The sequence below is a fragment of the Meles meles genome, chromosome X, assembly GCF_922984935.1.
Source record: "Meles meles chromosome X, mMelMel3.1 paternal haplotype, whole genome shotgun sequence".
Lineage (NCBI taxonomy): Eukaryota > Metazoa > Chordata > Mammalia > Carnivora > Mustelidae > Meles > Meles meles.
Genome location: NC_060087.1, coordinates 101045141 through 101069241, shown reverse-complemented (window position 1 = coordinate 101069241; position 24101 = coordinate 101045141). Strand labels below are relative to the sequence as shown.

At 45.1% G+C, this 24101-nt stretch overlaps 1 protein-coding gene across 2 annotated transcripts in view; it reads right to left on the bottom strand.

Annotated features, from left to right (window-relative positions):
* The window catches only part of DOCK11 (dedicator of cytokinesis 11), a 190907-nt gene that overhangs the window by 80212 nt on the left and 86594 nt on the right, over nt 1-24101 (bottom strand). For both annotated transcript variants that reach the window (XM_045995226.1, XM_045995227.1), the window contains exons 17-28: nt 21496-21680; nt 21338-21403; nt 19279-19371; nt 17147-17270; nt 13691-13812; nt 12972-13058; nt 11044-11133; nt 5520-5638; nt 3934-4003; nt 3727-3852; nt 2761-2832; nt 1824-1970 (exon numbers count right to left, since the gene is read on the bottom strand). In XM_045995226.1, coding sequence (XP_045851182.1) covers nt 1824-1970; nt 2761-2832; nt 3727-3852; nt 3934-4003; nt 5520-5638; nt 11044-11133; nt 12972-13058; nt 13691-13812; nt 17147-17270; nt 19279-19371; nt 21338-21403; nt 21496-21680 — 1301 coding nt within the window. The remainder of the gene's footprint in view (nt 1-1823; nt 1971-2760; nt 2833-3726; nt 3853-3933; nt 4004-5519; nt 5639-11043; nt 11134-12971; nt 13059-13690; nt 13813-17146; nt 17271-19278; nt 19372-21337; nt 21404-21495; nt 21681-24101) is intronic.

Here is a 24101-nt window from a genome sequence, read left to right as displayed (position 1 = left end):
ACTGTATCTTGTTTCTGCTTACAGCAAAATAATCACTCACACTGTAGGAGAAACGGGATTTCGGAGACAGACTTCCACCGCTGAATCTTCACAGGCAAATGCTTGTTGACTCGAGGAAGTCAACACTGCTATGACATCAACTATGTTCTAGCCCCTTTACATAGTAACCTTCAGGTTCCAGCTCCATGGAAGAAACGGAGACATTACATTTCAAATACTGTCTTCCCTAGTTTACTTTAAAAAGATGGGTGGATGTTTGGTTTTTGATACACACAAGTTTTTGTAATAGTGTTAATTTTTTATCTTAATTCTGGCAAAGAGGGCTCTTCTAACAGAAAACCATACTCTGGAATGCCTGGGTGGCTCAGTGGGTTAAGCTGCTGCCTTCGGCTCAGGTCATGATCTCAGGGTCCTGGGATCGAGCCCCACATCGGGCTCTCTGCTCAGTGGGGAGCCTGCTTCTCTCTCTCTCTCTCTCTGTCTGCCTCTCTGCCTACTTCTGATCTCTCTCTGTCAAATAAATAAATAAAATCTTAAAAAAAAAAAAGAAAACCATACTCTGGAGCTCGGAAACCTTGTGAATTTTGAATAGGTAAGACTAGAGTATATTAGACATTAAAAGTACTTGGATGGATCCTTGACCCTGAGGTTTTCACATATGGTTGAGAAGGGATAGAGAGCCAGGAGAAGAGGCAAAGGAGCAAGTGAAAACTGCGTGCATTACAAAGCCATGCCCCTTCTCTGCAACAAATCAAATGTCGTTGTCATCCACTTTATAGAACAGATGCATCCAAGCATTGCCCCTTATGTACAGATAACGACAAAATATAGCAACAATAAATGTGCAGTCCTTCATCAATATAGGAGCTTCCATCTCTCTCAAAATCATCTCATGGGCGGAGAGTAACAATTTTCTTTCATGTGGATTAACCACAGGGAGGCTGTGGTCACATCAGCAAACAGGTTGCTTCAGTTCCAGTGATGCAAATTCAAGGACCAGCAGGGGTCAGAGAAGTGATTTCAATGCATAAGGAGAGTCAGGGGCATGCTAAGGAGCGGTGGGGACTGTGGCAATGTAGAAAGTACATGCCCCATCTAAAGGTACTCAAATTAACATATTTGAAAAAACATCATGTGAAACAAGCAAAACATGCCTTCTGGCTAAGCCACCTGTGTGGGACCTCTGATTTAATTAATTAGCCATTTCAGTGGGGGGTTTAAAAAAATCAACCAGGCTGTTTATTTTTAAGATTATTTATTTATTTATTTGAGAGAGAGAGTGCGCACAAGCAGGAGGAGCGGCAGGCAGAGGGAGAGGAAAAAGCAGGCTCCCTCCTGAGTAGGGAGCCCGATGGGGAGCCTGATCCCAGGACCCTGGGATCATGACCTAAACCAAAGGCAGATGCTTAACAGACTGAGTCACCCAGGTGCCCAAACTGGGCTGTTTAACTGACGGACCCATTCAGTCAAAAATTTCCCCAGAGGCACCTGGGTGGCTGTCAGTTAAGCGTCTGCCTTCAGCTCAGGTCATGATCACAGGGTCAAGCCCCGAATCTGATTCTCTGCTCAGTGGGGAACCTGCTTCTCCCTCTCTCTCTTTCTATGCTTCCGCCACCCCCCACCCCCCGCCACTGCTTGTGCTCTGTCTCTCTCTCTCTCTGTCAAATAAATAAGTAAAATCTTTAAAAAAAACAAAAAGAAGCTTCTCCAGCGGGCTTACGCAGACCTAGCCAAGTCTCTAGAAAGTGGGCAATTTTTTCTTTGGCTTTAAAGACCATACTGGTGAAGAATTCCTTACCACGTTCTGGCTGCCTTTGACTCACCTTCAGGAAGCTAGCCAAACTATAATTGACATTTCGGGACTCATCAGGGATCTCGGCATAGCGGATAGTCACGTGGGGGATTATCGCGAGAAGCAACGAATGTAGGACATGATGATACGCCTCTGGAAATCTCTGGCCTCTGGGAAGCTTCAATGAAATAGGCATAGCAAAAAATCAGAGTCGCAAAAGGTCTAAATCGATTGCCATTCTTATTTTCAAACACATTCTAGACACACCCGTGTTTAACTGGAGTCTAACTCTTCTCCCAACTTAAAAATGCCATCGCTAGCTCAACGTACACTTCAGGTTATTATAGCAACTATCTGGGCCTCGAATAACAGAACTGACTGAAATCATCAACAAGCCAACCTCAGCATCACGTTCCTGAGATGTAGACACACCCCAGGCTTTCATTCCATTTTTTTATTTTCCTGACAACAGAGAACTCATTTATCCGTGCATCTCGATTTCGGTAAACCTGCCCTGTGAAAAATCTGATAAAAATGGCAAGTACGAGGTGAGTATCTTGCACGTCACAAATCTGAGCCCTAGAATTCCTGTAACTGAGAAAATGTTTCTCATGTTTAAGCTACAAGATGAGGGGAAAGCTTCAAAGCAAATGCATTTTAAGTGGCAAATAACTAAAGAGCGTACGTGGAAGAGTGTGTGAGGACTTTGAAAATGCATGAACTGTCAGACCTCAGATTTATGCAATTCATCTGATGGTGTGTGTGTGTGTGTGTGTGTGTGTGTGTTTTAAGGCAAAACTGAAAAAGCTAAGGGCGTGTGTGTGTGTGTGTGTGTGTGTTTTAAGGCAAAACTGAAAAAGCTAAGGGCTAAGCACCTTCCCGTGTAAGAGGATTTGCGTGTCGTTGCTACCAGTGAATAAAATGAGCCTTCTCTGCCCGTGTTAAATATTATTCTTGAGCCTACTTACCTTAATTTTGTTCTCTTCCAACAAGTATGTGGCCATAGACTTTGCAATAATTTCAAAAAAAAACCATGAGTACTAAAATAAACAAACAAATACATAAAATCAATGTTTAATAGTTATCCAAATCCTGAAGCTTAGCAAAGCTGGACAAATCAATATGGGTCTGATCTCTGAACTTTAACAGCATTTTAAGGTGATCACAATTCTACGACTGCAGTTCCACAAAATACCTCCAAAGCACGTTGCCGGAGACGTGATATTGTACTTCAGGGCCGGCTGCTGAGGTACAAAGAGCCTGTGGTGGGAATGTTGCCCTCCGTGGGGAGGCATTTTATCACTCACATTGTTTTGATTTGCTGATAGCAAACCAACTTTTAGTTTATTTTATGATTGCTTTTCAATTCCCTACAGACAATGAATCTTACTAGTGTCTGCACCCAGTGAGGAGCCCAGCCTTGCCCTTGGTACGTCACTGGGGCCAGCCCAAGGAGCACAGGTGTTTGTGTGAGTATATTTGCAGGGTAGAGAGAAGCCTCCGGCAGATATAGCCTCAGCTGTCTGCAACTGAAATTCCGTCATTCCCGGAAATAGTAAAACTCATGACAAAAATAAGAGCCACCACTTGAATGTGTGTGCCAGAAATGACGTGTTAAGTGCTTCATTTATATTTTAGAAATGAGGAACTCGATGCTTGGAGATGGTCCGGGTCACAGAACTATTAGCTGGCAGATTTTAACCCAGGTCTTTCTTTTACACAATTCTATTACACGTTCGACTGAGAACAGGGCGTGGGTAGGAAGGGTGAAGAGAACGAAGAAGATTCTGTGGAGCACATGAGAGAAAAGGATACCTGAGCAGAGTGGTAAGGAAAGGGGGTAAAGGACAAAAAGACCAGGACCCAAGTGGGAGGGTTTCAAGCGAGTATGTCTCTGGCTCCTTTTATTCCCCTGTTGTGTCCCGTTTCCTTACCTTCAGTAGTTTGTTTATTGCTAAAAAGTCGGCCGACTGTTTCAATATGGCGATCATGGTGGTAGCGAGGGTCTCATGTATCAGGTGCGCCTGAGGAGCGCTCGGTTTTTCAGGTCGGAAGCTATACTACAAATGAAGGAAAATGAACCGTCAGTCAAAATTCTCACAGAAAAGAAACGGCTCCCAAACAAAGTTTCTTCCACAAACCTTGATGAAGGATCTTAAGTAGTTATCCAAGCCTTCTTCATGGCACTTCGAAACGATATGTAAGAGAACCCTGAAAACACATTCGCAAAGGGCAGCATGTCAGGCTACGGTGAATTCCCACAGCTGGACCGTCTAGCCCTGAAAATACCCCCACAAGACCCGAAGCATTAAAAGTGAGAGGACCGCAGACAGCATAAGATGGCCTAACAAAGACTTCAGCATCTAACATGCTCAGGGCCTTGCAAAAACACTCCCCGGTTCAAAAGAAGGCTAGTATGTTTCCAGCCCAGATGTCTCTTCTCTGCTCTAAATCTCTGTGCACATTTCAAGTAGGAGCTTAGCTATGATGGGCCAACAGACCTCCGGGGGGGGGGGGGGGTGAAAAATGAAATCCCCTCCAGGGAGTAAAAGGAAAGGAAAGATACAGATAAAATGAAAGGCACAGCAACAGATGGGGAAAAGGAAGAGAGAGCTAGGATGGGTATAATGGCGTGACCTGCGATCAGCAGTAAATCTAAAATTCATCTACGAGACTAGCAGTGGTTCTCAAACTTGATCATGCATCAGAATCACCTGGAGGGCAGAAGGCTGGGAGGGAGAGAAATCCCTCTCCCAGAGGTTCTGATTTTGGAGATCTGGGGTGAAGTTCAAAGATGAACATTTTTCATCCACTCCCAGGTGATACTGATGCTGCTGGGGTAGGAGCCATATTTGAGAACCACGGGACAAGAGGAATGCTTCGTAAATTTTTGAGCAGACTGTCCCCAGCAGCAGAGCCGGGGTGTCGCATAAGGCCCAGTGGGAGAGGCCGTGGCAACAGCAGAAACAACAAAGCCAGAAACATCCCACACTGAGTTCTCAGTGCATTCAAGCATCCTACTTGAACTGCAAACTCAGCACATTTTGCCTTCTACTCTACCGTAGATCCTTGTTTGTTTCCATAAAAATTATAGTCCCTCACTGTTTTGAGTAAAACTTCATGGCTTAGGGTGACTCTGTCCAATATGAGAGCCACTAGGCACCTGTGGCTATTTAATTGAAATTCACAACAGTGAAAAATTCAGTTCCTCAGCTACACTAGCCCCATGTCAAGTACTCAATAGCTAAATGTGGCCAATGGCTACCATATTGGACAGCCCGAGTGTAGAACAACTCCACGATTGGAGAAAGTTCTATCGGACAACACCAGTCTAGGGCAATGGTTCTCGAACTCTGTTGCATTATGGAATCGCCTGGAAAACCTCAAAAATAAAAAAAAAAGATGCTGAGTTCCACCCCTAGATAATCTGATTTCGTTGGTATGAATGTGGTCTGGGCACAGACCTCTTCAAAAGCTCCCCAGGTGATTCTAACATGCAGCCAGTTTTAGAACCCCTGGTGGAGAAAAACACATTTTCTTCTATGGTTTCTGGTACCATCTATCCCTGGCGATACAAGTTCCCCAGTCTGAGAAGCATGAAACAAGAGAAAATGGATATTAGATATCTGACTTTTGGGTTCTTGTCTGGAAGATAAATTTATAGTGAAAAATGAAGAAACACAAAAAAACAAAAGTTGCATCTTTGTATTATAACACCAAAACTCACATGGTGCAGTTGATAGGAACGTCATCTTCATGGGTCATATTGGTGAGAACCCGGAAGAGTTGCATAAGAATTACAGGTAGAAACTGTATCATGACTTGGATCTCCATGGCATGCAAACACTAAAATAAGCCATTATTAGTTATGAAAACACATAGAAATACACTATAACTTGCAAATGTGAAGCAACAAAAAAATTAAGTAACGAGAAATACATTCACTCGAATATAAGCCCACTTCAATGGCAGCTTCCTAAGACAGGGAACTTGTGGGGGGGGGGGTGCCTGGATGGCTCAGTCGGTTAGGCATCTGCCTTCGGCTCGGGTCATGATCCCAGGGTCCTGGGATCGAACCCCGCATTGAGCTCCCTGCTCTGCGGAGAGCCTGCTCCCCCCTCTCCCTGTGCCTGCTGTTCCCCCAGCTTGTGCTATCTCTCTGTCAAATAAATAATAAATAAAATTTTAAAAAAACAGGGGACTTTGTTTTGTTGATTACTTTAACCATATCTCTATTTCAGCACTCAGATTTTGTTCATGTATTTCACATGAAACACTTCATCTACCAAAGATAGAAGGTGTAACTGGGATAAAGGGGTTTGGGAATAAAGACAACAGACTCCTGGTAAACCGGCACTCCACTGGAGTTGGGAAAGCAGATGTGTTTGAAGGTTCTGGAGACTGGCCTGCTGGCCCCCAGCATGGAGCACGTTCTACAGAACGTGGACCATCCGCTAATCTGCTGAGAAGGAAGTGAGATGCAGTAAAGAACACTCCCCCGTGTAACTAGCTTCGCACTGGCCCCATCCACAAACTGAGGTGGCCTTGCATTCAAAAATCCCCACAGTCCATTTCTTCCCAGGGCTAACACCCTGTCTCCAGCCACAGGTACACCAAGCACAGAGAGGCAACGTGTTCGTATGTTCAGAAATGATCCCGGCAGCAAACTCTATAAAATGTCTTTCTTCTTCCTTCCCTTCTCTCTACCCCTTCCTTCACTCAGACATTCACTCGATCATTTATTTAATCAACCAGCCAACCGGAAGGTGAAGACAAGTCTCACCCGGCACCTTCTACACCAGCTCAAGGTTCAGCGTGATGGGAAATGCAGAGACGGAGGAGACCGGTCTATTTCTCTTTTGCTCTGTGTCACCGTCCTTAGCCCCACCAAACCTTTTCAGAACACTAGCATCTGCACGCGAAGCATCTTGGCAGTGACCTCTTCCGTCTGGGCAGATTCTCTTTGGTCAGATGCACTAGGCAAGAGATCGAGCTCAAGGAACCCGTGGGCTATCCTCTGAGCTTTTCCTTCCTTCCACCCCCGTCTCTTCTAGCTTTACTGCCATCCATCACCCCTCTTAACCTATTACCAAAATAGTCTTATCATTTCATAGTGGGTTTCTTAACTCTCCACACATCCAGCTCTCATTTCCAGATTCACCTCCCCTCAATTTGGTTCTATCAGACCACCTCTTCCCAAAATGCCTGTGATGCTTCCCCATTACCTAGGGCAGTGGCTCTCAACGAGGGGCCACTTGCCCCCCGGCCCCATGGGAAATTCCTCAATGTCCACAGACATTTGGGGTTGTCACAACTGCAAGTGCTACTGACACCTAGTGGATGGAGGCCAGGGATGCAGCTAAATGTCCTAGCACAGGACAGCCACCGACCAAATGGAAATGAACCCATCCAAAATGTCAGCAGGGCCAAGGCTGAGAAACTCTGGCCTAAGGTCCAAGATTACTTAAGACCCAACCTAGATTTCCAGCCTTAACACTCCTCATTCTTCACGAGGCCAGACTGGTGCCTTGACTGCTCTGGGAGTATATCCTACGCATGCCCACCTTTGTGCATTTGTTCGGTTTTTAACCACATCCTAACTATCCTTCCAAGTAAGTGGAAACCCCTAATTCGGTGAGGCCACTCATTTCAGTCGTTCGACAAAGGCATACTAAATGACCCTCCAAGGGCCAAGCACATCAAAAACACCCAGATCCCCCCATCAAGGAGTTTAGAGACTCTGGGGGGAAAGACCTAGAACTAAACCTATAACGCCAATGGTCAACAGTACAATAGTGGCATGTATGAATGCACGAAGGAAGAAGCAATGGAGTCTTCATGCGGGCAGGGGATGTCCAATGAGGCTGCAGAGAGGAGGCAGGTGAAAGGTGAAGTGGATGGGGCGCCTGGGTGGCTCAGCCAGTTAAGCGCCTGCCTTTGGCTCGGGTCATGATATCCAGGTGCAGGGATCTAGCCCCGCATCGGGCACCCTACTCAGTGGGGAGTCTTCTTCTCTCTCTCTCTCCTACTGCCCCTCTCCACTGCTTGTTCTCTCTCTGTCTCAAATAAATAAGAATTAAAAAGTGGGCTAATATCAGGTAGAAAAGAGAGGTGGGCATTCAAGGCAAAACTGATCCAGTATCACTCCTTGGTAATTTACTCTCGACGCAACAACTAGAGTGTTCTTTCTAGAGTGTTACAGACCAAATGAACCACCACAAACAAAAGGCTGCCAAGGGCTTCCCATGCCTACGTGTACCCCGCCTCCCCCTCTAAGCTCATCTCATGCCGCCTCCCCCAACACAAGCTGCTCACCGCGTTCCAGCTCTACGCATCTTTTCTTCTTTTCCATCCTTCCAACGCCATCGCAAGGTGTTTAGGCCTGCTGTGATATTCTGTCCTCCTTTGCCACAGCTTTAACCCCTATGCTTATCTTCTTCTCATCAATTTCTTTTTGGCTTCATCCATCATGTCCTCAGACGGCCCTCCCCGACAACTCCATCTAGAATGCACTGCTCTCATGTTGGATCCCATTCATCCATTCTATTTTCTCCGCAACATACATCTTGATCTCAAATTACTCATTTATACCCTCTCTACCCCCAACTAGAGCAGGGATGTGGTCTGAACTGCTTTTCCATCCTATTCCTAGTGCCCACTGCACTAGCTGGCCCCGACGAGGTGCTCAGTTAAATCTTTGGCGAATGACTGAATCAACAAATAAAATACAGAACCAAAGCGTTACAATAAAGGTGGGAGGCATCTAGTCTCGGGGACTCCTCAGTTCCCTGGACCCTTAGCACTATGACCTGGATCATGCATTTGCTGCCTATCACATATTGCCCCAGACTCTCACTGGTACCACTCGCTTATATTGTCATTCCACTTATACGTGTCCTGTCTCTCTGACTGGTTTTAAGAGCCCCATGGGCAATGACCCGAAGTTATTCTTCTCTGCAAGCCTCGCAACTCGTGGGAAGCTATCACATACACAATGAAAGCTCAACAAGTACAGGGCCAGTGAATTGGCAAAAGAATGTCATTTACGGAACTAGGAGTCAAGAGACATATGCCACAGGCTCAGCTTGGCTCTGCTCCTAACCAGGTGAGCGACCACAGGCAAGTCCCCTCTACTTGGGCTTCAGTCTCCTCATTTGTAAAAAACAAAAAAAAAAACAAAAAAAACCTCAAGACTCCCACTCAGGACTAACGGTCCCTTACAGGAACTGGGCACTTTCTGTAATCGTGCGGCATTTCACTGGCTGCCACTAGAGGGCGAGCAAAGGTCACATAAATATCAGAAATTTCCACACCCTAATTTCCACACAAATATGAGTACATTTTTTTCTCCATTTCAAGACTACCAGTACATTTGAAAATGATGCTCTACTCTATTCCATTCCATTGAACTTTACAAAGTTTCCCCACTGGAAGAAAAGCCAAAGAACTCAGCGGCTAAGCATACATACGTAAAGAAGGCATTCTAGACATTACCCAAGGAAAGGATTTGAAAGGTAGAGGACGATCAGATTTCTTAATGATGATTAAGAATAATGCCACCATTTATCAACTATCCCCCGGCTTCTACCCTTCCAACAGTTTATGCTCAATCTGGTAGGCAGGATAAGACTTAAAAAAAAAAAAACAACCCAAATCCCATCATGGGGCTCCTTTGTTCATCACCTGGCAGGACTTCGGCAGGACTTCCCATCTCATGGGCTCATCTCATCGAAGGTAGAATTCAAACGCCTCATCGTGGCTTATGAGGCCTGACTTGGCTAGCTCCTCAGCTACCTTTCCAATCTGAGGGTCTCTCCCTCTGTGTGCCAGCCCCACGTTCTGGAATTCCCACCATCCCTTGAACACGCCGAGCTAGCTCCTGGGGGGCAGGTGGAGCTTTGCACTTGCTATTCCCAGCGCCCCCCCCCCCCAGAAGTCCACCTAGCTGGCACCCTCGTTTCCCTTAGGTCTCTGGTAAATGTCACTTTACCAGAGACCTTCTCTGACACTTTATGGAGAAGACAGACCCCTTCTCACTCTTTCTTTCTCTTTGATATGTTTGAGTTTCCTTTGTGGCCTTTATTACCACCTGAATGAATGTATATATTCATGTATTCATTTGTTGATTGTCCATCCCCCTCCACCAGAAAGTAAGCCCCCTGACAACAGGGAGAGTGTTTGTTTTCTTCGGTTACATTCCGAACACTTAGAATGATGCTTGGCCCATCGAAAGCGCTCAAGAGATCGGTGCAGACTCCAGGATTACCGCACTACATAGTAGATGCCCTAGCTCACGTAAGTCTCAAAACCACCCTACAGGTTGGCGTTACCGGTTCTCCCTATGTGACAGATGAAGAAACGAAGGCTTGGAATAGCTCGGTCACTTGGCCAAGCCCAGTCCCCGAGCTAATGACAGGTCTAGGACACAAACTCGGCGAATGATTCCACCATCCATCCATGCTATCTCATCTCACGCTACCTCTCTGAAAGAAACGCATGTTTTTGTTTCCTGAGAATAGCATTAAGTAGTAACCTATGTCCAAAGGGAAATCCTGTAGAGACTTCACTTAAAATTTTTATTTTAAATAAATTATTATTTTTATTTCATTTTTAATAATTTAAATAAATTATTATTTTAAATAAATTCCTCAGGCTTGCGATGGCTGACCTACCAAAGGTAGGTCTACCAAAAGGAGAGTGGCCGTCAGCTAGGCCCCGTGATGTGCAATTCGGTCCTACCACGTTAGGGAATAAAGGGGAGCCTTGGGTTCTCGATACACTGGATAAAATGTGGTGTTCCTTAAGGCTCACCCCCACACAACATGCAGAAACGAGGGTTTTCTGTCTAAAAGCGTTGGCCCTTTTAATATTCTTTCACCCACAGACCCAGGAATTGTCATTTTATTCCAAGCAAAGGGGACTCCATTTCAATCCTGACCCTTTTCCCCACAGCACCCTTCCTGGACAGTCAGCAGGAAGAGAAAAGACCTGAAAAAATCCATTTACGGAACTGAAATAAACATCCTCATGAGATTTTCACAAATATGTCGACAGATTCTGGTTACAAAATCTCTTGCTAAGGGAGCAACTCTGAGGTCTGCTCGTAAGTAGGCACTTGAAAGAACAGCACACGGAAAGTATTCTCTTGAGGGTATGGTAAGGGCTTAGTTTGATTCCCCCTCCCCCCATCTAAAGGTGGCAACAAGAAAGACACTAAAAACAAACCTTTTCACAGAAAGCTTTTCATTTACCTTTAAATATTTAATGAGCTCCCCTGGAACCTCTTTCGAGCCTGACTGAATCAGCTGGCAATGATGGAAGAATTTGTGCACATGGAGATCCTGCAAAACAGATGGACGCAGCCATATGAAATGTGATTCCTTACCTCGGACATGGGCTCTCTAGCGCCCCCTCCGCCCACATCTTTCAAACCTACCCATCCGGGTCTTGCCGGCCCAGACAGGGCAGCTGCAGCTACAAATGTCTGTGTCCATGACCCTTAGTCCCCTGGACCATCACACACACGATGCAGCAAAACCAGGAAAAGGGAGCATGTGCCTAAGCATCCCGGGTAAGCTACAATTTTTGTGCAATTAGTCAAACCTCCGTTTCATTCCGTTTTTTAATGTGGGTGCAGCCTCTGAAGTTGGCCTGCTTCTACATTTTTAATGAAATGAGTAGGAAAAGCGGTCTGGAGCCGCAGGGAGCTACCAGACAGGTCGCAGGCACTCAATGCTCAATTTACCACAGCACTTGGCCGGCGAGCATCCGGCTGTCCTATATGGGATCTATATGTTATATGCGGGCTCTGTGGACAGCGTGTACCGTATCTGGAACTGGGAGAATAAGATTTGGATTTTGACCTGCTTCCTCTAATTAGCATCTGTGCGACCTTGGGTCAGTCATCTAACCTGAGTTTTGGTTTCTCCATCCATGAAACAATGAAGTGTGTGTGTGGGGGGCGGGGAAATGGCGTCAAGATGGACCTCGTAAAGGCCACACCAAGGAACGTGGACTGCATCTTGCCCATCGGTGATATTTTGAATGGTGCCTGAGCCTTCTAACAGATACCTGATTCTAACTGCGTGCCTGGTAAGGCTAAGAGCAAACTGTACTAGTCATCCATGACCCACTGACTGCAAATTTCTGGGTTCGACTCCAGTCTAACAGTGAGAAAAACATCAGACAAACTCCAACACAAGGGCAGCCTACCAACTGTCACTAACATGAACATGAGCAAGGTCATCAGAAACAATGAATGTCTGAGAACTTGTCATAGCCAAGGGGAGCCTCAGAAGATGGGACAACTACATGTCATACGCTATCCTGGATAGAATTGTGGAACACAAAAAGGTCATTAATAGGTAAAAACTAAGGCAATCTGAGTAAATACAAACCTTAGTCATTGGTTACGTATCACTACTGGCTCATTAATTGTAACAAACATGCCATACTAATGAATATAAGAGGTTAATAGCAGGGAAACTAAGTGGGGCACCTGGGTGGCTCAGCTAGTTGAGTGTCTGCCTTCGGCTCAGGTCATGATCCCAGGAGCCTGGGATGGAGTCCTGCATTGGGCTCTCTGCTCCCTCTTCCCTCTGCCCCTTCCCCTGCTTGTGCTATCTCTCTCTCTCTCAAATAAATAAATAAAATCTTTCAAAAAAGTAACAGGGAGTGCTCGCTTCGGCAGCACATATACTAAAAAAAGTAACAGGGAAACGAGGTAAAGGGTATATGGGAATTCCCTGTACCATCCTGTTTTTCTGTAAAGCCTAAACTGTCCCAAAAACCAAAATTTATTTTTTTAAAGAGGTGATAAGGGCCTCCACAATCCTTTCAGATTTTTGTGAGGCTTGAATCCATTAAAGGGAATAAACAGATTTGGGGATTTGAAAGGGATTGTAAAATTTGAGTTATGACTATTAAGAATGATGTTATTACTAATGAGAAAGTCGTCGAGGCCACAATTTCTCTAAGGTCGCAGGAATCAAATACAGTCTATTCTAAAACAAGAAACAGATTCAGGGGCGCCCGCCTGGCACAGTCAGAAGAGCATGTGACACTCAACCTTCGGGTCGTGAGTTCGAGCCCCACGCTGGGTGCAGAGATTCCTCAAAAAACAAACTAAAAAAAAAAAATCAAATATCAAAATTGACAAAATTAACATGACGAAACTTGCCTGAGTATAAATCGTAGACTCTAAGTGGCTTTTAATCTTCAACAAAGGCTTTGCACCATCTACCCACTTAATATCCACATTAGATTGCTGTGAACAGAAAATAGATAAGTTTCCATAACATACCTATGGATAGGTGAGCGACACATGACACCTTCATGCATTTCAACTTTTTCCTTTTTTTTTTGAACCCCCGAGACAAATGCATTTGTTTCACACATAGGGAATTATTGGAAATGATAACCTGCCTTGAGAGTAAACGGATCCTAAATTATTTTGAATTTCCAATCCTTTGCAGGCTGATACTTTTAAAAATCACAATAAAAATGAATTACTAAATAAATGTACTTCTAAAGATGATGTCCAAAATCCAAGCCCCAGCTTTTAAAACTGTCCTCAGAACCAACAGACATGAGGGGTGCCTGGTTGGCTCTGTCAGAAGAGCATGTAGACTCTGGGTCTCAGGGTCATGAGTTCGAGCCCCATGCTAGGTGGAGGGATTCCTTAAAAACAAAATCTTTAAAAAAAAAAGAAGGCATCAACAGACATGAGGTACCTTGGTCACACTGCTCTCAAAGTTTTCAAACGCTCCTTTTCCATACTTACCTTTCTTGTGGACCAGTCCGCAGACCGGACTCTGCGAAGCTATCCGCTAGAATACGGAAGTCTACTTTTAAAATATTTCATGGCAATGCCTTCAGCAAAGGCAGTGATTTTCCTACCCTTCTTGATTCTGCATCATTTAGATGCAAGTAGCCCGGAGGAAGATTGGCGGACACTGGCAGCTGCTGCTCAAATGTAATGATTCTCCCATCCTTCAGCAAAGGTACCCAGGCAAAGCCAACTGCCAAGACAATAATCAAGATGAGATGAGAGATGAGAGATGAAACTGCAAATGCAATTAGCTACCTGAATCTCTGACTGCTGGGGAGCAGGGCAGGGTGGCGATGTTTCCGGGGGTCTATATATGGGAGTCCACGTGGTGGGTATCTGAACCCTGGAGAAAGAACAATGCACTTGGATGGCTTCCTGATCCCACCCTGGCCACTACCGTGTTCTCTACTCAACTTCCTGGACTATAAATTGGGAATGACACGTAGTCTTCCCACTTCCTAGTTACTGGGAGACCTCAGAGAGAGAATATAAGAGAACACCTGAAAAATTTTTCAAGTGCATCGGTACCACTATCTTTACCCTTTGGGGAATAACTCATGGTAGAGTTATTTTTTGAAAAGAGTCAGAGCTCTCACATCCATCCTTAGTGAGAGCACAGCATCCCGGGTCTGGGACAATCTCAGCCAGCAATCAGTGTGTTGCGCATTTTCTTTCAGCAACCCAACCCTGAGGGATTATGGAAAATCAAGGTCACAAGTCAAGGTCAGGTTTTCCTGACGACAGAAGGCAGAGGGGTAAGTAGCAGAATTCAGATGGGGTACAGCATTAAGACTTGAATCCACGGAGCGATTTCCCCCATCTCTGTATTTCCCAACAGTTCTGCTCAAAAGAGCTTCTTGGATTTCTATTAGAAAACTCATCACGTTCTAGCTAAAAAAGCCCGAGCCATCTGTATTCCTTAGCTGGAGCAGGGTCATTATTTCCATTATAGAGCCTACTACTCTGGGCTTCAAGGGTTTATAACTCAGCTGTAAAAAAGCTTGCTCGGGACCAAGTTTTGGCACATGCGCGAGGGTGTTGGCTGGAGGGCCCTTTTTGAAAGCCGCTGCCTTCTGATTCTTTAAAATTCTTTGCGTGAGTGTGTGTGTTTATACTGTGAACACAGAAGTCAACACAAATCTGGTTAGAATGTTTTCATTTGGCAAATGCTTTAATTCTTCAAAGAAGACAAATATGTTGCTTTCTCTAAGGAGACTGAATGGTTTTCTCAGACTCCGAAAGGTGCCTGAAGGCCATCTTTACTAGTGTAACTTCAGAAATGGTTTACCCAGGGCTCTTCTCTTCTAAGGAGCAGACGAAAGTTAACACGAGCACATTCGGAGCTGTTCGGAAGGACTCTGGGAGGGTAGTTAACTGAAAAAATCAGACACGTGACCAAAGGTTTCCAGTCCAGAAAAAGAGGAAAAATCTCTTTCTTGTTCTTGGGTGAAATTTTTCCCCATAGACATTTTTATTGAGCTAGAATCCAGATACCATACAACTTGTCTATTTCAAGCATCCTCATCAACGGTTTGTAGCATTTTCACAAAGCCGGGCATCCATGACTGCTACCTAATTCCAGAACTCTCCCATCACAGCCACAAAAGAACCTCCACACCCCTCAGAAGTCACTCCCTATTTCCCCTTTCCCCCAGTCCCCGGCAACCGCCAGTCTACTTTTGGTCTCTGTGGAATTGCTTGGGCAACATTCTTGCACCGTGAATTAATCAGAGCATGGCCAAGGGTGACTCTTGGTCAAAACTCAGAGCCCTTGGAAGCTGGAAAGGTACGGTGTCAAGCACATGCCTTCTGGCTCAGGGATGTGAAGCCACTTACGGGTGGACAGTTCTACATGATAAGGGGCCCACGAAATTAACGTCCCGTGTGCTACCGAGCCCTTGGCCCACTTCGGTCTAGGACTTAAATAAGGAAAGAGTAATTTGTCTTTTAGGACGTGCACTGTCTTGGGTTCCTATTGTTCTGCCCAATTTCTTCTCAACTCTCGAGGTCCCTTGCCCTGATCAAACTGCAGTTCCCGTGGAGACAGAACAGGACCACGTGAGTCGTAAGGGCAACTTCCTAATACTTCAGTCTGGCTGCAAGGTGGGCATCACTCTGATGTCTCACCAGCACCCCGAACACAATGGTAGTCCCAAACCTAGGATTCCCCGTCACCCCGTGATTCTGCTACTTGCAAATTCCTTCTTTCCAGTGTTGATGCTTCAGCGCTAACTCCGAATTCTCTCTCTAGTTGCCAACCATTTACCAGAAGCAATATATTCTTCTTCTGCAATCCCTTTCTCTCCATTCCCCAGCTGCTGCCGAGGGCGGCCCCCTTTCCTCCTGGACCTCTGAAGTAGCCCCTGACGTCTCTTCCTTCTTTCTTGCTCCAACTCCCTCCGCCATCACATCGCTGCCCGATGGGACTTCCTGCAGAAGAGGTCTTACCAGCGTTTACAGCCCTTCGATATTTCCATGCTGGTGACAGAATAGTCAAATCCACAGCCTGGCATTCAAGGCTTTCCATGATCTGCTGCCTCCTCTTCAACCTGACATCCTGTTGATTCCTCTCCCAGTACCCCCGAGCTCTGGTCCTACTGAACTTACGCGTGGTTCCCTGTCCATATCCCTCAATACTCGGCCTCTGGACAAGCTCTTCTGTTGTTCTGGAATCTACCTTCCTGCCATCACTGCATTCTCAAACTCTACCCTGCCCCTTTAAAGCTTCACCCAAATACCACCTCCTCCTGGAAGCCTTCCTAGACTCCCAGCCACTAGTCTCTCCAACCAGTCGAAGTAGTAACTCACTCTTCGCTGAAAGTACACAGCACCGCTTTTTCGGTAGCTACTACTTCCTGTCCTGTCCTATCACTGTACATAGATCTCATTTCCTCTGCTAGACCACAGGTTCACTGAAGACAAGCTCTGTGTTGGGGTCTCCATTGTATTCTCCTTAGTACCTATTGTAATGCCTTGCACACAATAAATACACAGACGTATTTGGTGAATGAATGAATGAATGACCGAATTTCCAGGCTAGCTTAGATCTGAATCCCGGGCCTGCCGACATTTATTTAGTGGCAGTGGCATACTCCATGTTTGTAGGGCCTCTGTGTTCGCCTAAGGACGCTTCCCACTGATTTATCTAAAGCTTTGCTGGATGGGACCAGGACTGACCCTTCACTACCAGCGTTGACTCAAATTCATTAAATCTGTTCTGCTCTCACTAGAACCAGGTGGGTCCCCAATCTCCCTCTGGCTCAAATATATCCCTGGGCTCTGGGCTTACTTCCCACTTCCTTAGCGAGCCAAACTGGAAAGTTCTGGCTGCTGAGCCATTCTACTTAAAAGAAATGAAGCTCAAATGAACCTATAATTCATCTTTCACCGATGAACTTTTTAACTTGGAAACGTACTTTTTGGTGAGGGGAAAAAGTGGTTTGTAGCTCGAGGAAAAGAGGTTACGTTCTAGACAATTCCACCTCAAATAGCCATAGAAAGAGACAGTGAAAGAGTACACGTACCCGGAGTTTCCACTGTGTCCTGCTTTTTGGTGGTTCCCTTTGTGTTAATTTCACAACTCACATGGTAAAAAGTAAAAAGCAAATGATGTTTTTGATGCAGGTGAATGGGAAGCTCAATTTTAATCTGAAATGACAGCAAAATCACACATCACATTTTGTTTTGTTTTCGTTGTTAAGCTGGACAGTCAGACCTTTAGTTCAATTTCATCATACTTTTCCAATGACATGTTTTTTTCTAAACAGCAAGCCAAGTCATCAAATAATAGTTATCATTTAAATGTACTCTAAAGGCTTTTCCAGTCAGTTTCAATTTGACAATAGCCTCCTGGGTAGTGAGGGCTGATTTATGGCTTGTGCTGGAGAGTCCAAAGGATTCTCCTGGATGCAACTTTGCAGCAGATTTTCTAAAACACTGGATCGAAACCACAGCCTCACAGCCCAGGGAGAGTATGTGAACTCAATCTGAGTTAGTGAACGCAATCGATCTAAAATGTGTACTGAATTTGAAAGGCTCCTTTTCTCTGAATTGTTGTCGTCCTTTGCGTAGGGAAAAAAAGAATTAAGCTTTGCAAATATACATGCAAAAACTCACTATGGTATTATGGTATCCACCAATTACAGTTCACATACGTAGCCTTTGAAGGCTTTGCGTTTGCAAGATAACTCTTGAATAAAAAAATAAAAATCATCACCCTTGGCACACGACTTCAATCCTAGAAACTGATACTTTAATACAAGCATCTCAAGTGATTTTCCAATCAGGACCCCACCAAATGACTTTCCAGCCCCCCCAGAAGTATACAAAAGACAGATCGCAAATTTAATTGATCAGATGCGTGTTCGTACACCTGCCCGAGACACATGCAACCTCTTGCGACCTCTCGCTCTGTCTTGGTCAATATAGACCGAGTGTCTGAAAAGCCTGTTTCTTTCAGGCCCCCCCAAAAAATAATGTGGATTGCTTGCTACATGATCAAGTCTTCTGGAGTAACGGGTGTCCATGAGGGAGGGGGACATATTAAAACAGCTTGGTGCTGGACATCTGGCCTCATCATCATTCACGCAAAGCAGTGTTTTGGTGTAAGACTAATTTCGATTGTAGGTGTATTTCACCATGAACACGCCTATTCACGGCAGCCAGACCATCTGGGTGCCTAACGCTCTACTGCACAGAAATGTGGGCATCCTCCCTCCCCGGAGGATAAAGCCGCAAGGCACCGCTCTGCTCCTCCCCGCCCCCACCACACAAAGAGCGCTGCATGGAGAAAGGGAGGTGGCCTAAAGCTGGACTACAACCCCCCCCCCACCATGACAGCAGGTGGATCTGGGGAAAAACCGTGACAGCAGGGGGGATGGTTTCAGACAAAGAGCCCTGAGAAGCAGAAAGAGCCAAGCTTCCAGCCTGGGATACATAGCCAGGTTCGCGGAGACACGTGGGAATCAAAAGCGGTCTGCAGATTTGGACAAGTCAGGGACACACCGACTGGAAGAGGCTGTGCCAGAGACACTAAGAGAGACAATGGCAAGTACAGAGAGACAAGAGATGGAGAAGGAAAGAGAGGCAGAGGCAGGGGCAGAGAGGTAGACTGGGGTGGACGGGGGCATGGAGCTTGACAGGCCATCCCACTCCTCTTTGTCTACACCACACTGAGGCATCAGAGCGGCCGGCGGGGTTCTGGCGGCCCTCCCCCGCTGCTGCGTCTCTCAAAGCATTTCACTTCCACAGTGGCTGTGCCCCCAGCCCCATGCAAAACCACAGGAAGAAAGATGTAGAAGGGCATTCAGAACGTCTCGTCTGAATTTCTTCTTCAAAAGCTGAGGAAATGGGAGACTCGGAAAAGGAGGAACTGACTTGCTCAAGGTCACGGAGCCAGCTGTCCAAGTGAGGCTAGAATCCTAGCTCTGGTCTCCTGTTTCTTCCCTACATGTTTAGGTCTCACCAGAGCCCCTTCCATTGGTGGGCGAATTCCCCCTTCATCGAAGGGCGTCAAGCCCTTTGCCTTGGTGTGACACCTTCTATCTTCACAGGACAAAACATTCAGGAACCGCAAGGGCAGAGAAAATGACGCAGATGAAGAGAAAAAGAAGAGTCACCCCTGTGCTTTATGAACATCAGAAAAATGCGTTCTCACCTCATCATAGAACTCTGGATTCTGGTTGTGATGCGAGACAACAGCATAAGCATTTGTGGTAAAAACAGACCCTGCGGGTTTTCCATAAATACACTGCAAAAGAAGGAAATGGAGTCACCCATCTCAGCGAAGGCCTTTAAATGTAACACAACGGAACCACATACAGTTACAGGTATTTATGAATCCACGGCCATGGCCAAGCCCACCCTGCTCTCACCGTGAGCTTGGAAATTCCGAATCATTTACAGTCACTCCAGCTACCACCCCAGACACCCCTGAACTTGGCCGCATGGATGCTTCCAAATTTCTGGTCCTCAAGAAAACGCACTTCCCCATTAGCTGACAGCAAGAAGTCAAACGTGGCTACTCATTTGGGAGCGGAACACTCTGAAACCAGATCTGGAAAGCTGACTTGTCTCGTGCCATTTGCCTTTCTTCCTAGGAGAAGCTCCCCAGCAAGCAGTTAGCAGCATTTGCTGGACGCTCTGAGCGGCGGGCAAGGTAAGGAGCTAAACCACACATACACACCAGCAGATACATTCCTAGTCTAAAGGCATGAAAAACTAAATGTCCACCCAGGTACAGACAAGCTTACTGCTGGCTCACTTTACGAGCCACGTTTTAAAAGTCACTGGCTTTCTGTGAGACCCATAAATTAAGGCGAGGCTTTCTATGGTTCCACGGAAAGATCCATTTGCGTTTCTGGTGTGAGTTTTGCATTTCTAGAGGCCCGATAAGCTTAAGGATAAATATGGAGTACTAATTGCCTCACCCTGTCACTTCAGAGCCAGACTCTAGGCCAGCTAAGAAATGAAATTCAGAACTACCTGTGAATGCATTGCCAATTCTCCTGAAATACAGTTCTAGAGGCAATTTGCGGGAACTGTGGAGGGGTAAGCTAAGACTCTTTAAGGGTATGAAAGGACATTGCATGGGGGGAAAAGGAAGAGTCATTCTCATGTCCAGTGAGGGGGAAATCAGAGAAAATGCACCTAATTTGAGCCAGCTAATTCTTAACTAAGGTTTCTCGGTAGAAACAAACAAAACAAAACAAAAAACAAACAAAAAAACCAAAAAACCAAAAACAACGAAACACCCCTTTTCAGAGCTGGGGGTTATTAAACATCCAGTCAATGGCTTAGTTAAGGGTTTCCAGGCTTTTTCCCCAGGAGATCTAAGTGGAGGACTAGCCGCCATCTGTCTGATTTAGGCTCAAGCTAGAGAAGTAGGGGGCCAGCCAAACCAATCGTGACAGCTAAATGTTCTTGGAACTTTTCTTTCAGCCCTCTGATTAATATGCTCAAGAGCGAAAAGATAGAGGCCTGGTGACGTGAGAGGTATTTAAGGATTGTTCCATCAGAGAACACTAAGATTCTACTTGGCCTCCACCACGAATCCAAGTTTGGAGGCACCAGCGGAGAAGTCCTGTCTCAGATCAAAGCAGTCATGCTGTGCTTCTGATAGCTCGAAGCCTGTTCAGGTTTCAAGGAGAAAGGAGTTTACAGTCCCCTGATGATACCATTAGAAACTATCAGGTCACAGCAGAAAATGACCTTGTGATGGCACATCAGAGCCGTGCAAAATCAAAGAGGTGCAAAAGCAACATGCTGGTCTATGAAGCTTACCCATGTTTAAAGCTACACAAGCTCCTACCTCGTTTGGATATTTTTAAAATATTTTATCCTTACAGTTAATGTGTCAGAGTAGAAAAGGCAATAGCACCATCATCTTTTGAGTACATTTTCTCTGTGGAGCTTAAAGAAATTAAACTTAGCCTATAAAACCACCAAGTACCAAAATCTTTATCTTCTTCTTTTTTTAAGATTTTATTTATTTATTTGAGAGAGGGCATGTGTGTGCGCACAATCAGGGGGCGGTTCAGAGGGAGAGCGAGAAGCCACTCCCCGCTGAGCAGGGAGCCCGATGCGGAGCTCGATCCTGGGACCCTGGGATCATGACCTGAGCCGAAGGCAGACACCCAACCCACTGAGTCACCTAGGCGCCCCCCAAACTTTATCTTTACACTAAAAGCGTATGCTTTTCGAGATCATAAACAAACCTTTAGAGCGCTAGCGTCGCTTTCATCTGAATCCCGGAATTCCACACACACCGCAATGTTCCTTGCCTAAAAATGATTAATCACTCAAAATGAGTCCTAAAACCAGAAAATTATGAATTGCATTTTATATCCCAAAATGTACAGTTTATACTGCTTACCTTGGCAAATGTTTTCTGGCTATCGTATTTTAATTGCAAGGGATATACATACAGATGGTTTTTGTAAACAGTAAATGGATAACAGTATTTTGTCATTTCTGGAACAAACTCTTCGACCTCCACAGTAATATTTTGACAATTCTTTTCGAAAGGCTTCAGGGGCACGTATGAAGAAGTAATACAATCTATGCCAGAAGAAAGAAAACAGGCAAAGATAATACAATTTAGTAATCACAAACACATTCCTGCCTTTATAAAAATATACACAGACCGCGTTCTCAAAGAGTGATTTCACAAACAGAATTCTTAGTGATTGACAAGAAGTCATACAACCACTTTAAGCACCCAGAAGGACAAGATGGCGTAGCCTGGTCCTGATTTGAGTGGGACCATCCAAGCCAGACACGATTGCTGGTTCGTTCTCAATGTAGAGTGATTTGCCAAATATAACACATCATAATTTTTACAAATTTAAACTCTGCAGAGAAATCCATTACATTTTTTCCTCCTGTGGCTGCAATTTAGCTTTCACTGCAAATTTTTATTGGTATCAGGGAACTAACAGTGAATGTATGCCTCCAATTAGCTCATGGATAGTCACTCTGCAAAAAGTTAACTTGGTGCAGGTGCAATTTTCACCAAGAAATAAGGGAGGCCTTTGGAAATGACAGATCTTAGGATGTGTTGCCAATAATAAATTCAACACTCCGGAAGGTGAAAAGCACGGAGGCTCGGGAAAGTGTGGCTGCTGAGGTTATCCAAGCAGCCCTGGGACTAGAGGTGCTTTGTATACTGAAGGAGCTCTAACATTGCTTGTCCCTGCTGCATTGCGATATTGATGGAGCAGGAAGACCCAGGAAGGGTCACACCTGAGGACACAGTGTTTTCTGCTGGGTTCGGGTTTCTCTAATTATTACAGTGATACTTACAGTGGACTATCTGGAGACAAGTGATGGGTCCACTGTCCAGACAGAACTACTGATAGTATTTTGACATATTTTCTTCTCATCTCCTTTCGACGTCTATTTTATGTAATAATACACAAATTCTACTGTATATATGGAACTTGATCCTGGGTTGGGTTTTGGGTTTTTTTTGTATTTTGTTTGGCATCTGATCTAACGTTTTCTTCTATGGACTCGAGATCAACATCATTCATGAAAAGCTGCGTGAAGTTTCCTGGTGTACCATCACGCCTTAACCACACCAATGGTGCTGGATTCTTAGGTTGTTTCCAATCTCTCTCCAAAATAAACGACGTGAAAAAGAACACCTTTGTGCATAAACTCCTGTCTATGTTCCAAATTATTTCTTTAGGGAAAAAAATAATCCATTGTACTCTTAGGTGTTTTGGAGTGTGAATTGGGTGCCACGCCTCTGCTTATGAGCCTTTAGTGACCTCTTATGGCGTATAGACTAAGATCCAACCCTTTAAAGAGTTACTGTGGTCTATCCAATTTCCTGCAGAACCTCTCCTGCTTCATTCCCATCTTCATTGCTCCCACCACACACCACATTGGCTTCCTTTCTGCTCCTATGAACCAAGCTTGCTCCCGCCTCATGTTCTTTCCATATGCAACGCCCTCCATCTGGAACATACCGTCCCCAACCACCATATACTATCTCCTTCTCACTCTTCAGTTTCTGAGCCAGACCAAGACCTCCCTTGGTCACTCCAATCACTGACTCAAATCGCTCATTTGTTTTCTTATTTACTGCCTGTCACTCCTAGATGTTAATCTCCCTTACTGCAAAGTTTATTCAGTAAATGAATGGATAGAGAGAGGCTCAGAATCAAAATGCCTTAGTTCTAGACATCTGTGAACATCGATTACCACATCATGTTGTTACTAATGACAGGTGATGGTGCCTGGCTAAAACCTGGCCAGCATTAGGACAGTTGCACTTTAAACATTTTTGTAAATGCGACAGAGGAGAAAAGCATTTTGCTACTTTAATTTGCATTAGTGGCATTATTACAGAGATTTGAACATTTTTCACGTTTTTATTAGCCACTCCATTTTATTTCCTGCAAAGTGTCTTTTCTGTCTTCTGCCCATTCTTCTTCTGAGATCTTAGATCCTTGTCTTTAGAGAGGAACAGAAACTCTCTTCCTTTGGGATTCCTTGATGGGATTTACCCAAGGCAAAAAGCAGGAGAAACTGACTAGGGAACAGCCACAATAGGATATGTGATTATCCTATATGGGATATATGAAACAGCATCTGAGAAAATCAACTTAACACCCTTCCTAATTTGTAACTATTCACTACATTGGATTGAATAGTGCTGGATTGAATAGTGTTCCCCCCAAAAAATTCATGGCCACCAGAACTTCAGAATATGACTGTATTTGGAAACAGGGTCTTTACAGGGCCACCCAGCTGGCTCAGTTGGAAACAGGGTCTTTGCAGATGTGATGGGTTAAGATGACATCATACTACATTAGGGTGGGCCCTAAATCCAGTGACTAGGGAGTCTGCCTTAGAGCACCGAGAGCGAACGCAGCCCTGCTAACGTCCTGATCTTGACTTCCAGCTTCCAGAACCGGGAGAGAATGAATCTGTCATCTTAAGCCACCCAGTTTGTAGGATTTTCTTACGGCA